General features: G+C 46.4%; 1 protein-coding gene across 7 annotated transcripts in view; it reads left to right on the top strand.

The window, feature by feature from the left end:
• Window positions 1-13,944, top strand: part of PPP1R9A (protein phosphatase 1 regulatory subunit 9A) — a 326,933-nt gene extending 312,989 nt beyond the window's left edge. For 4 of the 7 annotated variants that reach the window (XM_062178637.1, XM_062178636.1, XM_062178634.1 and 1 more), the window contains 5 exons: window positions 2,150-2,348; window positions 4,372-4,491; window positions 5,236-5,259; window positions 6,316-6,498; window positions 7,810-13,944. In XM_062178637.1, coding sequence (XP_062034621.1) covers window positions 2,150-2,348; window positions 4,372-4,491; window positions 5,236-5,259; window positions 6,316-6,498; window positions 7,810-8,022 — 739 coding nt within the window. In that variant the 3' untranslated portion in view covers window positions 8,023-13,944. The remainder of the gene's footprint in view (window positions 1-2,149; window positions 2,349-4,371; window positions 4,492-5,235; window positions 5,260-6,315; window positions 6,499-7,809) is intronic. The other 3 variants (XM_062178639.1, XM_062178638.1, XM_062178635.1) reach the window with 1 other exon arrangement.
• Window positions 13,945-15,993: the final 2,049 nt, after the last annotated feature.

The following is a 15,993-nucleotide window of genomic DNA, read 5'->3' as shown; positions in this document are numbered from 1 at the left end:
CTTTTCAGGAACCTTTTATTTTTTTATTTTTTTATTTTATTTGAAAGTCAGAGTTTCTTTTTTTTTTTTTTATTTTTGGCAGGCAGAGTGGACAGTGAGAGAGAGAGAGACAGAGAGAAAGGTCTTCCTTTGCCGTTGGTTCACCCTCCAATGGCCGCCGCGGTTGGCGCGCTGCAGCTGGCGCACCGCGCTGATCCGATGGCAGGAGCCAGGTGCTTCTCCTGGTCTCCCATGGGGTGCAGGGCCCAAGCACTTGGGCCATCCTCCACTGCACTCCCTGGCCACAGCAGAGAGCTGGCCTGGAAGAGGGGCAACCGGGACAGAATCCGGTGCCCCGACCGGGTTCTGTCCCGGTGTGCTGGCGCCGCAAGGCAGAGGATTAGCCTAGTGAGCCGCGGCGCCGGCTTATACATACTCGAAAGTCAGAGTTTCTACATAGAGAGACAGAGAGAGAGGTCTTCCATTCGATGGTTCACTCCTCAATTGGCAGCAATGGCTGGAACTGTGCTGATCCGAAGCTAGGAGCCAGGAGCTTCTTCCGGGTCTCCCACGTGGGCTCAGAGGCCCAAGGACTTGGACCATCATCTACTGCTTTCCCAGGCCATAGCAGAGAGCTGGATGGGAAGAGGAGCATCTGGGACTAGAACCGGCGCCCATATGGGATGTCGGTGCTTCAGGCCAGGGCGTTAACCCACTGAGCCACAGCAGCAGCCCCTTCAGGAACCTTTTAAATGTACCTCATAAATGTAGATATTAAGCACTTTAAAAGTCAGCTCAGACCTGTGTTAGAGTACAGATTATAGATCCTTCCTTCTTCCCTTCCCCCAGATTCTAATTCCATAAGTTGGGTGCCCATGATCTGTATCTGAACAGCTTGTTTGGGGAATACTGCACTGGCCCATGGCCCAGAATAAAAGGTGCTTCTTAGCAAACAGCCTCTCCCTGATAACAAGCTTCTTTAGGTCCAGTTATCGTGCTACCCCTCCTCCCATTGTTGAATTGTAGTTAGGAGAACTTCAAAATGTATACATTTTTTACTCTTTTTTTTTTTTAAGCCATTTGTTTATTTGAGAGGTAGAGTTAGAGAGGTCAAGACAGAAAGAAAGGTCTTCCATCTGCTGGTTCACTCCCCAGATGGCCACAATGGCTGGAGCTAGGCCAGTCCGAAGCCAGGAACTTCTTCTGGGTCTCCCATGTGCTGCTGTTTCCCAGGCCATTAGCAGGAAGCTGGATGGGAAATGGAGCAGCTAAGACATGAACTGGTGCCCATGTGGGATGCCAGCGCCACAGGTGGAGGCTTTAGCCTGCTACGCCACAGCTCTGGCCCCCAGTCTTCCTTGCTGTTTGTAAAATGTTTATTTTCATCTATTTGAAAGGCAGAATGCCTTTGAAGCTTTTAAGAATTAAGCAGTAAACATAGGCCTTATACTCAGATGGTTTTTAGAACACTTTTACATGTATTATCTCACTTAATTCTTAACAACCACATATGAGATATGAAAATATCCCACCTTCTCCAAATGGGGAAGTAGGAGCGGAGAGAAGGCCTGAGGCATGCGCTCAGGGAGTGGTAGACACCAGACCCCACTGACAGCTGAAGGTTTCAGGTCTTGTGCTCCTCTTGTGGACTGTGATGGCCAATCCATAAGCTATACCTTGTACTGAAAAGATCTCGAGCCCTCAAGTCCGCAACTTTCTTAAATAGACCATCTTCTAAAGTCTCAGAGCCTTGAGAATACGAGCCAGAGGAAAGCAGGGAAGAGTACTGGTTCTGAGCCCACGTCGCTGGTGGTGAGGCACTGGTTTGCCACCCTGGTGGAGTGCTTGTTGTGATCGCTCATCTAATAGCAGCTCTCTCCCTGATTTGACATCTTTCACCTACCTACAGTTATTTAGCACGCTTAATAAAAACTTGCCATGGCAGTAGTGACATGTAAAAATGATCACTGTTACAGTGTGAATGTAGAGGCCAAACAGGTCACTGTTGAGATTAGTGCCATAGTCGCAGTGCATAGCTTTGACTGTTGAGGGGCAGTTTCTCCAGCTGTTTTGGGGACCATATTCAGAGTCCCTTCAGAATCCGGGTCAGAAAGGCTTACATCTGCCCTTTCTTGGTCTGACACCCTTGTTCTTTCTCTTCACAAAACAGGATCTTCAGAGGCAGACTGGACAACTGGAGACCCAGGCCGCCGTCCGCAGTGCAGGCCTCCACCCGCTCCCCTTGCATGCCTTTCTCGTGGTTTAACGAGAGCCGGAAAGGATCCTATTCCTTCGGAAACCCGTCGTCACCTCCAAGTCCCCTTCAGCCTTCTCCTGAGACTCTAAGTTCAGATAAAAAGAGGTCCAAGGTAGAAAACACATGGATTAACCATGCAAACAAGGAAAACCCCAATCCCTCCTTCTCTTGTCTTTGGAAGGCACTGTCAGCTTGTGTGTGTACCCTGGACCTGAGCAACCAGTGTAATAACACTGAGTTCACAGTGCATGGTGTTTCCTGGGTGGGAAACAGAAAGCCCCACCTAACCTTCACCTCTTTTAATACTGTTCTGTTCTAGATTGTGCAGGACTCTTTGATTGGCCTGTCTTTCCACAGATTGCTGTGTCGTCTCGGTTTGCCAGTTTAGCCATGCTGGGAAAGATGCATTGGAATCATGGATCAGGGTGATAGATCTGTTGACCAAGTATTCTGCTTTAAAATATAGAACAAAACTATTTTGCCGTGCTCTTCAGAATTTACTAGAAAACAAATACAGTTGGGACCAATGTATGTTCAGTACATCTCCATGAAACTGTTTCAGACAAACGAATGCAGGCGTAGCATCCTGACTCACTCCTTCCTTTGGTATCAGACTTCCATGCTGAACAGCTGTTGTAATTCTGTCACCAACGGTCTTTGACTTAGGCGGAATTACTAGTGACCTGCATGAGTGTTACTTGCTTTTCAAATGCATGGTGGTGATTTCCAGCATGACACTGCAAACCTTAGCTAACATGTTATTGAACCCCACGTGGTCGCTAACCCTCCTCACACGTTGTTCAGTGTCCTTTGCTCCGTGATCACTTTTCTTCTCTTGAACAGAAATGTGTGGTTAATGTGACTTGAATTTTAATTTTATTTGTTCTTGAGGTCAGCAGCTCACAGGATTTGGGCCGGGGCCTGGAACTGCGTCTTCACTAACAGTGCCCAGGGTGAAGTTCTGTGTTCAGTGTCTCCTGCTGGGCTGCCCCCCTGGCCTCTGCCTCACACGTGTGCTAGCATTTAGGCTCCTTTTCTACAGTTATAGCAAGACCTTGGAGTAGGTCTGGTACTGAGTTCTCCAGCCTCTGGTGTGGTGTTTCTTGTTGATAACCCACTCCTCCCAGTGCAAGGCAACCTAACAGAACACTCCTCATAGCCCGGTTGCTAGGGAAGTGGGTCCTGAAACAAGACGATCGAATGCATAGAACTTCTGGGAACCCAGCCCTGGCAGAGCTACCAGCAGCTGATATTTTGACACCCACACACGCCTTTGGCCTGGGGACATTTTCAGTGTTGGATCTGAGACATCTAAATGTTGCCTGAATGATTCTACCACAATATCGCACTAAGGAGACTCCAGACTTGGTTTAAAATATTTTTAGGAATGCAGCCACATAGCCCTTGTTAAGTTCTTTGATCTTAATATCCACTCAGCATTTTAATGGAGTTTCATGGGGGGAGCTTGATTTACCAGTTCCCACCTCCCCCAGCCCCACGTGGTAACTTGGCGGTGTGTATCTGCCCTGTGCTGGTCTGTTTGCTACTCCGCTGGTGCTGGCAGAGAGCTGTTTTCAGCGTGTACTACGCGTGTGGTGTTGGCCTGTGACCGCCCCCAGAGCTCATCATCTTAAAGGGTACATCCAGGAGAGGATGTGCCACTTCTCACAGTATTTATCACGGCCAGGAACACGCGATCCTTCCCAGGGGTGCTCCAGCTACCTCGCTAATAGGAATTGCCATCTGTTCTTAATAACTCAGCCTCTCTCCACACCATCTTGTGTTTTTACTTACACTGTTACTCGTCACGATTAGGGTCAGAGAAGAGAGCTTGATTAATATTACTCCTCTGAGCAGTTGCCAAGGATAATGAATTCTGTACCCTTGAAGGGAGACTGAAGCAGCGTTCCTCTGAAACACCCATGCTTTCATCAGACGGGGAGAGAGCACAGAATTCCCTGTTAGCTGCGGAAGGCACCGCGTTCCCAGGCGCTTCACGGGTGACGGCTGTCACGGAGCCAAACAAGAGTTTCTTCTAAGATTGCTCTAGAAGAGCCCTCTGGAACTTGCCAACACATCTACCTCTGGCCCATTCCCTGTGCCCATTTAACGCCGAGCTCTCTTTATTTTGGCAGAATTTTACCTTCAATGACGACTTCAGTCCCAGCAGTACCAGCTCTGCAGACCTGAGCGGCTTAGGAGCAGAACCCAAAACGCCGGGGCTCTCCCAGTCCCTAGTGCTGTCGTCAGATGAGGTACTTGCTCGCACGCCGAGACAGCTGCTTTCTCAAGGCCAAGGTTGCACCATGAACCCTCTCCGGGAAAACGTTTTCAAGGGTAGCTTTGCAGGGAAATGGTCAGGATTAGGTTTTTGTTTGCTTGTTTTTTTAAATCTAATAAGAAAGCAAAGCATTGTTGCTAAGACCCTTTAAGGGACCCCTTTGCTGCACCTCTGAGGAGGCCGGGCACTGGGGGACCAAATGGAGGAGCGGCTCAGAAGTCATGTGGAAGTTACAAAGCACACGTTCCCTTTCTCCCTTGCCTCCCCTACAACAAGCCCTAGCTCTGCGATTCTGATCGCCTGGGGATAAGGGTGGCCCCTGATGGAGAATCCTTGTGGTAGGGCATCACCTTTCTACTGAGGGAGGGAAGCAGGCAGGCCCTCTTCCTTAGAAACCAGGGTCTGGATGAGCATTGCTAATGAGTATCACAAGGAACCTGTACCCCAGATGCCAGAAACCACACAACAGCATTGACTTAGTTCTTGGAGGGGTGGGGCAGGAAGGAATACAAAGATATTTTGCCTCTTATTAAATATGTTTCTTGTTTATGTCTGATAGGATTTTTGTTATTTAAGACTTTTTCCTCGTAAACTTTTCTGCCCATGTTCTTCAGGTGTGCTGTGATTTTAATTGTTTTAGAACTGTACTCTGAATACACTGTGTGTCCTGGTTCTGTAACACTTTTTTTCTCGATTCCTTTGTTGCTCCCTCGTTCAGAGCCTGGATATGATAGATGATGAGGTGAGCTCGCTTGTGTGGGGCCACGCTTGGGGTTATTGTTTGAACCTGCTTGTCTTTCTTTGCAGATGGCTTAAAAATCAAACAGTGCAGGAGCACTTTGCTCTGTTAAACAGTTTCACTCTGTGCCCTTGGCCGCATCTTACTTAGAGATGTCCCTGAGGGAAGAGGAGGTCCCGACTGCCCCTCCAGAGCTCCTCGGCGCACCTCCCATCACCATTGCCTTGGCACAGCCCATTCTCGTCCATGGCCTTGGCTTTCATCCCAGCTTGCCCCATCCCCTCCCCTGTGTTCCCCACATGGGTCACCAAGGTGACTCCCGCCCTTCCTCCAGGGGCCACCATCACCTTCATCTCCTCTCAGCTTAGCAGCGCTAGGAACCACCCGCCTCTTTGCCGTTCTGTGGCGGGTTGGGCCCAGGGTGTGAGACAGGACATTAAGCACTAGCTGTTGAGCTCCACTACTATCTGTGGGGTCTTAGACCAAGCAGCCTGCCTGGGTCTCAGCCTCGCCATGAGTTAGAGGTAGCTATGGACATTGCCTGCCCTGTCTTTCGTCACAGATTTCCTTGCTGCTTAAAAGGAATAATGGTGGTGGACTTTCCCCTGAGAAGGTCTGAGGGCTTCATGCTGTCCTCTTCCAAGTGAAAAATATTTCAGAATTCTTGAATGCAGTTTACAAAACTGTCATGTCTCATCCGTGGATAAATGCAGAGTGACAATGCATGCAGAGACTTACGGGATATTTGTTTTCCACATCCGATCCTCTTCCAGGGTGTTTGAATACTAAAATTTGCAACATGAGAGTGTGTTTTTTCAGTATTAAATTCATACATGAGTAGTGCTGCTTTTTTCTGGGGGAATTTTGAGATTTCCAAATACCTAAGAACATGTAGGTAAGACGTGTGTATCTTTTTAACACAGCTGGAGCCATCAGCTCATTACTTTATGGTTTGGCAGTAAATGTGGCTCCAGTCGGTTAAGAAATTGCTTTTGATGGTGTACTACAAGCCATGGCGTTCTGGTCCTTTAACAACACTGCGTAACATTCCTATCTCAGATCCTTGATGATGGACAGTCTCCCAAGCACAGTCAGTGTCAGAATCGGGCCGTTCATGAGTGGAGTGTGCAACAGGTTTCTCACTGGTTAATGAGCCTAAATCTGGAGCAGTATGTATCTGAATTCAGTGCCCAAAACATCACTGGAGAGCAGCTCCTGCAATTGGATGGAAATAAACTTAAGGTAAAGAATTGTATGTCTGTGGTAGGTTACCAGGTATAATTTGTATTCCTCAAAGCACCTGAAATGTTTTCATTAGATGCGAGCTTTTGCATATCGTAGCGGTAATTCTCAGCGACAGTAGTCGATGAGTTCCAGAAGGTGGTCAGGGGTTCTCCATCAAGTGCCAGGCTGCTGATCAGGAGAGCTAGGGACCCACTCCATGGCTTCCACCCAGCAGCACATGGGCCACTTATTAACTGCATACTTCCTCCGTGGTATGAGTTTTAATAATGGCCAACGTGGACCTGGTCATCGCATTAAAGTTACAGCCCCAATCCATGAGTCTTCCTTTGCTTGTTCGTTCTCCTCTACCCCCATTTCCCTGCGCACCACCCAGTGCTGGGATGGTCTTCTCCCAGAACTTCCTTCCCTGAGCACATGCAGGCCGTGGCTTCCCCACCCCCTCCATCACTCTCATCTCCGCTTGTCCAGTCCATCTGTCTAAGAGACTGCGGTGACACCCACCCCTGTGGGAAAAGGGCAGAAGTTGCTCACAACCAGTTCCAAGGACCCCTCCACCCCACTCCCAACCCCCAGCCCCCTGCCAGGCTGACGGGCAGATGAACAGCTCTTGACAGTGTGGAAAAGGTTAGGGATCAGTCAATAGCTGGTGACGCCAAAGGCCCCTTGACAAGGCCTCCCTGCCGGGGAGCTGGATGCCTCCCCACTGTGGGTTCTGAAGGTCAGAAAACATTTAAAGTGTGCAACCAACTCCCCTTGCTCTGCATTCCACGCGCACAGAGCAGCCACCTCATTATAATCAGGCTTCTGTTACAGGCCGGCCTACAGGGAGAGAATGGTGGGTCCCGCTGGCATGAGCATTCTGGCACCAGCAATACCCTTGGTTCTTGGTTCTCACTGTAAACGAACCCCAGAAGGGAAGCCAGCACTCTTCCTCATGCCCCTTCCTGGAGCTCTGTGGCAACAGGGACCCCCGCACCCTTTGAAGTGCTATTTCCCGTAAATGGCCACAGCCCAACGATGGGGAGAGTGGAATCGTGCTGTTTTTTCCATTTGCTCACCCATCAGTTACCAATGTGGAAAAGTGCTTAATGCGTTTTAGGGTGTACTTTGTAATGGCCTTCGAAGCATGAATGCAGTCCTGCCCCCCAAAGTGTGTACATGTTCAGCACAGGCCACAGCTCTCCCTCCGTCCTTTCTCGTTTATGCTTCAGTTAGTGTGTGAGTCTGGACAGACTGTGATAGTAGCCTCGTCGTCCGCAGAGAGGTCACGGCTTCGCAAATTCAGGCTGTGCGTGTTTTCCTCCTCAGGCTCTTGGAATTACTTCATCTCAGGACCGCGCAGTAGTCAAAAAAAAACTCAAGGAAATGAAGATCTCTCTCGAGAAAGCTCGGAAGGCCCAAGAGAAGATGGAGAAGCAAAGGGAAAAGCTGAGGAGGAAAGAACAGGAACAAATGCAGAGGAAGTCCAAAAAGACAGAGAAGATGGCGTCCGCCGCCACGGAGGGCGCGGGGGAGCAGTAGCGCGCCCTCCTGCAGGGTGCAAGGTTCCAGGGGAGCCCGCCCCTTCCTGCCCTGCTCGCCTCCCTCTCCAGGAAGAAGAAGGAAGGGACGACCCGGGTAGTGTTGCGCTAGGCAGATGGAGGAACTGTGTGTTGAGTGACTGCATTTTCTGCAATAATAGAAGGCACTCCTAGTTTTAATCTACTGAAATGATCCCCTGGCACGTTGGGTTTATTCACAAACCAGAGATCTCATTTGTGAGAGAAGCAAGGTGGCAAATCTTTTCCTTACCAACATCTCGTGTTGTGTTGGGTGTGTTGTGCCCCCTTGGAGAACCAGCAGGACCCTGCCCAAGGAGAGCATGACACACCCTGCTCCTGTTAATGGAATGAATTTTCAGTATGGGATCCCAAAACTGGTCAGTAGCTGATTGCACACAGCTGAGAGCTCCCTGTCGCGAGACCTAGGCTCAGAACGAACTTCTAGGGCTGTAGAATCTATTTCAGCAGGTGGGACACATTCCCCCCTCAGTGCTGGCGGGGGGGGGGGGGGGTCATGGGAAAGCCCCACTGCAGGGGACATGGGTGCTCCGCCCCGCGATCACCCACTGATCTTCTGTCTGCAGGAACCAGAGAGAAGGAGTTAGCTGTTTGTTAGCTCTAGAAGGAAGCAAAAGCCTTACAGATGTGGGCCTGGGGACCCCTTGGAGTTCTGAGGGTAACATTTATCCCCCAGATACAGCTGAACAAGGAAGAAAAACACAGACATTCACCAGCAGTGGGGTATCGGGATCTGCTGTTTACTTTGCTGCCCGCTGCGTGTTCGCTGTGTCAACAACACCGGCAAACACAGCACAGTTCCTTTTCCTCTCCCCAACAGAACGAACAGGAAATTGATTTTTAAGGAAACCAACATTTTCAGGTGTTGTCTCCTGGGGAGTGTTCCCTGGCCTTCATCCTGCCGGTGACCCAGTCGGGGACACGCCCCTATTTTCTACTCAAGATTCCCCAAGTGGGCTCAGTTAGTGTTTTAACACATGTTCTCGTAAGAAAAGCAAAAACACCAGTTAGGGAAAACTTAGGTTGGAGTAACACGCCGCCCTGAGGTGATGTCTTCGAGCACGTAGAATGTTCCTGGAAAGGAAGCTGTCTGCCCCGTGGTAGAGGTGTTCTGAATGGCTTCGCCTCCACACTTTGCAGATTTTCACTTTTTTATTCACGTGTGTTTCTACGGTCCATAGGCGACACTTTAGTCGTGGGGGAACTTGTACTTATTTTAAAGCCAGTATTAAGGAGTCCAGTATTTCACCAAACTGAAGCGAGTGCAGGAGACTGGGGCAGGAGGAGGAGAAGGTAAACCCACCCTGGGAGATGGCGAGTGGGTTGGATTTGTTTGCTTGCTTGCGTTTTATGTTTTATGCTCATGGGTCTGGTTCTGTTGGCTGCACCGGCTCTCAGCTGAGGTCATCTACTTTCTAAAGGACTGGTTTCCGGATGAGGCTTGAGGCTGGGTGAGTGCGTGGACGAGTATTTTACTCCTTTTACCCTCCCAGGCCCCTCCTCTGTTCCTGGAGGTATCTGAATCTCCGGGGAAAGTTTTGTGTTTGCAGAGCTTGGGGACAGTGTTGGAGCACCACAGATGTCAGAGAACTTAGGGGCCCTCTTGCCCACAGAGCCCCCATGTCATATTTTGAACATTGTGACTTTTTCTTTCTTTTTGTCTTATCTGAAAATTGAGTTCTGGGATTGTCTGAATAAGGAATTTATAGTCCTACACCCCCTGCTGCAGGCCTGCTTCCTGTTCAGTGGGCGTGGAGTCTGTTTTGTCATGGGTACAGGTCATTCATTCATCCTCAGAAAAGCTGACATAAAGTCAGACTGTGTTCACCATGGTCAAAGTCACCACGGTGTTTTGCTCTCCATCACCATGTGGGGTCATGATAATGAAGCTGCCATACTGGATGCTCTGTTAACATCTGGAGATGTCTGGTGCTTTGCTGTTTATTAATATCGTGGGAAATGAGAAGCCACTATTAATGAACTATACAATTTGGAACGCTTTTCTAATACTAAAATACTACTAAATTATTAAAAATCTGCTTTGTAAATTTTTGCCATTTTTGCTGATCCTTGGGGGAAAAAAGTAGCCTGGCTCACACTGGAAGTTTCTCCGCGTTCATTTCAAGGGTGGAAGTTGAGTTATGTTTACACTGGGTAATATTTGAAAATGGGTGTATATATTGAAGATGTCTATAAGTCTGTCTCTGCACATAATTTATGATCTATTATATTGCATTTTCTTACATGTCTTAAAAATATTATTCTTTGTTATAACTTTATTTGTACATTTGCAGTATTTAGATCAGTGTCCCAATGGACAATGTTATAAATCAAATTCTTATTCATCAAGTCATCTAGCTTGTATTCTAACTATTTTTAAGTTAAATTATAGTAATTTTAGGGCTAACTGAGCTATCTTAACATTACTACTTAAAACTGCTGAATGTGCAAAAGGGACCTAATTTGATTGATGGAAGAGTATGAAAACAAAGTGAAGGCCCTCAGATCTTGTGAGCATTTTGTTTTCCTGTTATTTCGTTTATTATTGACTGTAGCGCACGATGCCCAATTGAGGTTGCAGTGTCTTGCGCAACTCCTGCTTTATTGCTCTGGCTTTTCACTGTCCATACAGTTTAACATAGAATCGTTGCTTCATGAAACTTAAAGATTTTTGCTTTTTTTATTATCAAAAAAAAAAGAAAAAAGAACAAAAAGGGGATATGTGGTCCTTTAGAGATATAGTCCCTAACTACAGTGACGAATGTCCTCGAGGGGCCTCTCAGTGCGACTCTGGCAACAGGCAAGCGTGCCTGGGGCTTAGATGATGCTGTGCGGAGTGGGGATGTGTGGTGGGGCCATGCTGCAGACAGCAGTGTGTGCGCTGTATCTGGGTCAGGGTTCTCCATTGGAGGACTTTGGTTTTATATTCCATCACTTTGTTAAGGTAACTCAGAGTTTGTGAAATATTCTTCCCATTCTTTTCTTGCCTGAATGAGGCGTGTACCCCCAGAGTGTTCAGTACGGACAGAAACCTCACTTCTCCCATTCCGACTCTCGGATGAGGCCGCCTTTGGTTTCAGGACAATGAGCCACGCTGTGCTGGCTGCCTTTAGCTGGGGCTGACACTGATTTCCCACCCCCAACATCACATACGCCTTGTTAACCCACAGTAGTTCATGATTGCAGGCTGAGAGGTGACGAAGCTTTCAAGCAGCAAGAAAGGGGGCCATCTCCATCGTGAAACAAAAGTGACAAGAGGAAAAGCGAGGAACCAGATCCACCCTTGTCACTCCCCGTGACCCTGTAGTCATCTCTAGCCTGAAATCTTAAAATATCCCAGGCCCAAGCTACCAATTCGTCACAGGTGGTTTAATCTGGTATCTCAGCCTTTACAGTTTTTGTTGGACACAGAATTTTCACCTAGTTTCTTTGTACAATAGGATTAACATACTAAAAATCAACATCATAAAAGAGGTAAATGGAAATTTTTATTTATACAAATATTCTGATTCATTTATATGCGTTTCAAGTTACACAGACTAAGCGTCAAGAGGAGACCCAATGCTTGAACGATACTGTTCATGAAGAATCTAAAGAGAGACGCCCCAACAATTCTCAAAGGAAGAGCTACACTATGTGTATGTTGTAAGCCCCTTGTATGCTGTGATATTTAAGAAGTACCAAGTTCCGTTTGAGTAACTAGAAGTAATCTCAACAGAACTGGGAACAAAGGGCGCTTCACTTGTAGGGGCACTGTCACCTACTTCATGCTAAGGCCTTAGTGTTCTCTTAACAAAAAGGTAAAATGAAAAGCCAAGTCTTTTACATCATTTTTAAATTTGCCTTTGATCATAGATCTACCTATGTGCTATTCTAATAGAAACGAAGCATTTCAGGATGAGGTCCAGAAAAAAAGAAAACGAGAAACTGTATTTTCCTATCAGAATTGTTTTCAATCTGATGGAACGGGGAGGGAGGCAAATTCTCTAAAGAAAGTGTCGCAGGGCGCTGGACGTGCTTCAGTGACTCTTTCCTGGAAACCAGTCTGAGTAGATTGGCAGATTTTGTTTACAGTTGTATTGGGTATTTGAAGTCTCAGGAAATTTAATTTTGGTCCAAAACACTGAGGGGGAAAAAAAAAATAACACCAGATGAAGCACATTTTAATAACCTGAGGTAGCAGTATAGAGTAGGCCCAACTTTGAAGCCAGAGGGGAAAGGCAAAACCTGCAGAATCAGATCCGCCCTGAAAAGAGAGCGATAGAGTTCTCTTTATGGTCATCCAAGGGTCCTCCCTGGCTCGTACAGGAGTTGCTGGAGTGGTAGCCACACGCAGGTGTGCTTATGTGGGCGTGTGGACCAAGCACAGCTCGTGAGCTACTTACAGATCCTTAGAGTGGGGAGGGCACACCCACAACCTCCAAACCACTAGAGAGGCAGCAGTGAGTCGGAGGTAAGGAGTGAGAGAACAACAGGTCACTTCTCCATAGTGTGCATGCCACTTGTGTAGATGTGCAGAACTACAGACGTGTGAATCTGTCTCCCACCGCACACACACACATGCACCCCACAGTCACCTGGCATAAAGGCATATGCTTCCGGAACTCAATAATGTCAGTTAGGACCTGGGCTGCAGTCATGGCCTTTTGCCACTTTTTGTGTTGTGTATACATTGAATGGCTCATAGATTTTAAGAGATTTTTTTAATGTAAGTATTTCTACTAAATGCACTTATCCTTCTACATGTTTATATATTTTGGTAAAATTGATTTATTAGATACTTGGTATTTTAGTAAGAAGAAATTTCCTCAGATGTTTTGTTAATGCTTTGATGTCAAGATTGCACACTGCTGAGTTAGCACTCAGGAGACATTTAGGCAGCCTGTGGCATTTTCAACTGCAACCTGCAGTTTTCTTAGGTAAAAATTGCACCGTGTGTTCTTGCACCTGTCTCACGCTTATTCTAAAATGACATCACTGGTAGCTGTGATGCTTAAGTCACCAACCACTGGCTCTCTGGTGGTGACATTGCCATCACATGACCATTTAGTTACTTCTCATGCCAAGTCATGGCATTTTGGTCATCACCAAAAATATGGCAAGTGGTTGTGAGTATGAATCTGTTGTTGGAAGGTGTATACTTCTGTTTCTTTCCACTATTCTATCTCTATACCCTGGTTTTCTTTTAAAGATTTAATCATCCATTCATTTGTGATAGAACACTTAACCAAGAATAAGTTAACTAAAAAAGTAGAAACCAAAAGGCACTCCAGCTACACAACACCTTCCAACAATATCACATTTAGCTGATGCTCAGTGAAGTTCCTCAAATCCACATTTGCCTCATTCTTATTTGATATCATAACTATTGCTTCTGTGTCTCTTAATAGTATTGCCATTCGACCACTAGTACACCTGCTATGTATTTCTGACAAAACTGGGCAGCTGAAAAACAGAAGAGAGAATAAATTCTGTTCCACTCTAAGAAGTTGACTTAGTTTCATCTTTCTGTGTATATCATTAAGGGAAAGGAGCTGTTTGAAATAATTTTAAGTCTGATAAGTATGGATAGCATGTTACCTGGAACTTTTAATTTGTACATTTTGATGTCTGATCATTTGCATGGAAGAGACAATAGTGCCGCGTCTGAATTGTTCTCTTGTGCTTGGTTAATCTGTACCTCTCTAGATTGTTCTGTTTCAAATGACATTCCTTACTCTTTGGTTTTCAGAGGCATTCAAAGCAAAACTCTCACAGTGGTCCTTTGTTTTTTTTGATCAACCTAAAAAATACCTGTGATTAAATTTTGATTTGTTAGTGTAAATAAACTTCTTGCCAATGAGTATTATTGTTGTTAGACAACGAATGCAATAAAAAGAGAAATACAGAGATCTGTCGATGTAATTTTTCCCTCCTCTTCCATTTTCACCTTCAACTAAAACAAGCCTCAACCTGGTAAACCTGCATTAACTATCAAAACATATCTGTCAATCAAGAGAAAAGTATACATTTTTCATGGAAATGAAACTAAAAATAAGTTTTAGCTCTGGTATGTTGTGCATTGGCAGCTAGAATTACAACTGAAAGGACAGTTATGGAACTGGGCATAAAGTTACTGGAACCTCCCCTGGAAGCTCCCACACCCAACTTTTTGTTCCTGTCACTGCACCGCCGTCAAGATTCCTGATACTTATCACATAGGAAAGGATCTGTGACTAATCCATTAAGCCTGTCCCAGCAAGGGGCTTGTTGAGAGAGAAGCAGCCTCATCTCAAGCAGTAAAACTTCAGAAGATGTGGTTTTACCAAATGAAGGGTCTTATTGTCATATACCTCCCCCCCACCCCCCCCACCCCCACACACACAGCTGTGACTAATGCTTTGACAATGCAAAAATTTAGATCTTGGCATCACAGAATAAATGAATTAAGCTGTTTCCCCTTAGAATGTAATGTGACGAGATTTCTTTTTTATTTATTTGAATGGCAGAGAGAGTGAGAGGTATCCCTCATCCACTGATTCACTCCCCCAGATGGCCACCATAGCCAGAGTTGAGCCAGTCCAAAGCCAGGAGCCTGGAACTCAATCTGAGTTGGGACCCGAGTACTGGAGCCATCACTTGCTGCCTCCCGGGGTGCATGTTAGCAGGAAGCCAGGACGGAGAAAGGCCAGGGGACTTGGACCCCGGCCCTGCATCACTGGATGCAGGCATCTCCAGTGGCAGGCAGCACGTCCTCCCGCACCTGTCACTCAGCTTGCTCACCAAGGTGCTGCCCTCTGACTTGAATGCTTGCTATGACACATTTCTTTTGGGGACAGAATGTGCTTACTCTATCAAGAACAGAAATACAGAATACAGTCATTTTATTGAAGATGTTGTGGAGGCTAACTACGCAAGGAGTTCCTTTTAAAGGAAAATACAGCTCTCTAAGCAGCACGCTCATTGATCACTTCAAACAGGGTCTCGGAGAATGCAGCTTGCAGGGGTTCAGCAGCTCGCTGGCTCATGGAGCATTCAACTTGTCCCCTACGCTGCCTGAAATCGTGACTTCAGTACTCTAATCCTGTTGCGAGGAGAGTGTTTTCAGGTCAAAACAAAATGTTCCTGTTTATTTAAGTCAGTGGTCTTAACTGTTGGCAGTTCTCAGCTTATCGACCATTTTTCCCAAAATGTCAGACCATCGCGCACCCAAGAAAAGTGTTACTTTTAAAGCGACTGCCTTCATGTCTCAGGAACATAGTCCTGCGGGGGGATCTGTCCTCAAACACAGAAATAGACAGGTCGCCTCTTCATGCCGGCTTCGACGGCAGATGCTAGCGTCCGCTCTCTTCCTCCTGCCCCTCAGAAGATTATCAAAGGTGGTTATCTTTTCTCCATTTGTGTGTACTTTTCTATTTCTTTTTCTCTCTCAGCCTCTCAGCAGGTTAGATTGAAAACCAAAACAAACAACAACAAAAACACCTCTACCTCTACCTCAGCATCAGTATAGTCTTTGGCAAATACTGCACGTTCTCTCCCATATGCAGAAGTTAAAGACCATCTATATGAATTTAGAATAAAGAGTGCTAGAGACTGGGAAGGGGAGGGGGAGGCATGGGGAGGGGGTTGGATAACCGGCACCAAAACACGGTGAGATGCTTCACTGGGGGACTGTGGTTCACAGAAACGTATCAGATCCTGGATAAAGAATTGGGAGAGAGGAATTGGTAGGTGTCAGACATAAGGAAAAAAGGTAAGGAAATAGAAATGTGAGTTGCCCAATTTGACTAAGGTAAGCTGTACGTCCTGTATACAAGTGCTGGAATATTACACTGTGCCACATAAAAATGTACAAGTAATCCACAAAAAATTAAAATATGGAGAGAGAAGGAGAGAAAACAAGTGAGTTTTGGGGGCACTTAGCTTAACCTGAGTCAATTATAGGTTTTATTCT

Source organism: Lepus europaeus, chromosome 20 (assembly GCF_033115175.1).
Source record: "Lepus europaeus isolate LE1 chromosome 20, mLepTim1.pri, whole genome shotgun sequence".
Taxonomy (NCBI): Eukaryota; Metazoa; Chordata; class Mammalia; order Lagomorpha; family Leporidae; genus Lepus; species Lepus europaeus.
This window is presented reverse-complemented; position numbering and strand designations above follow the sequence as displayed.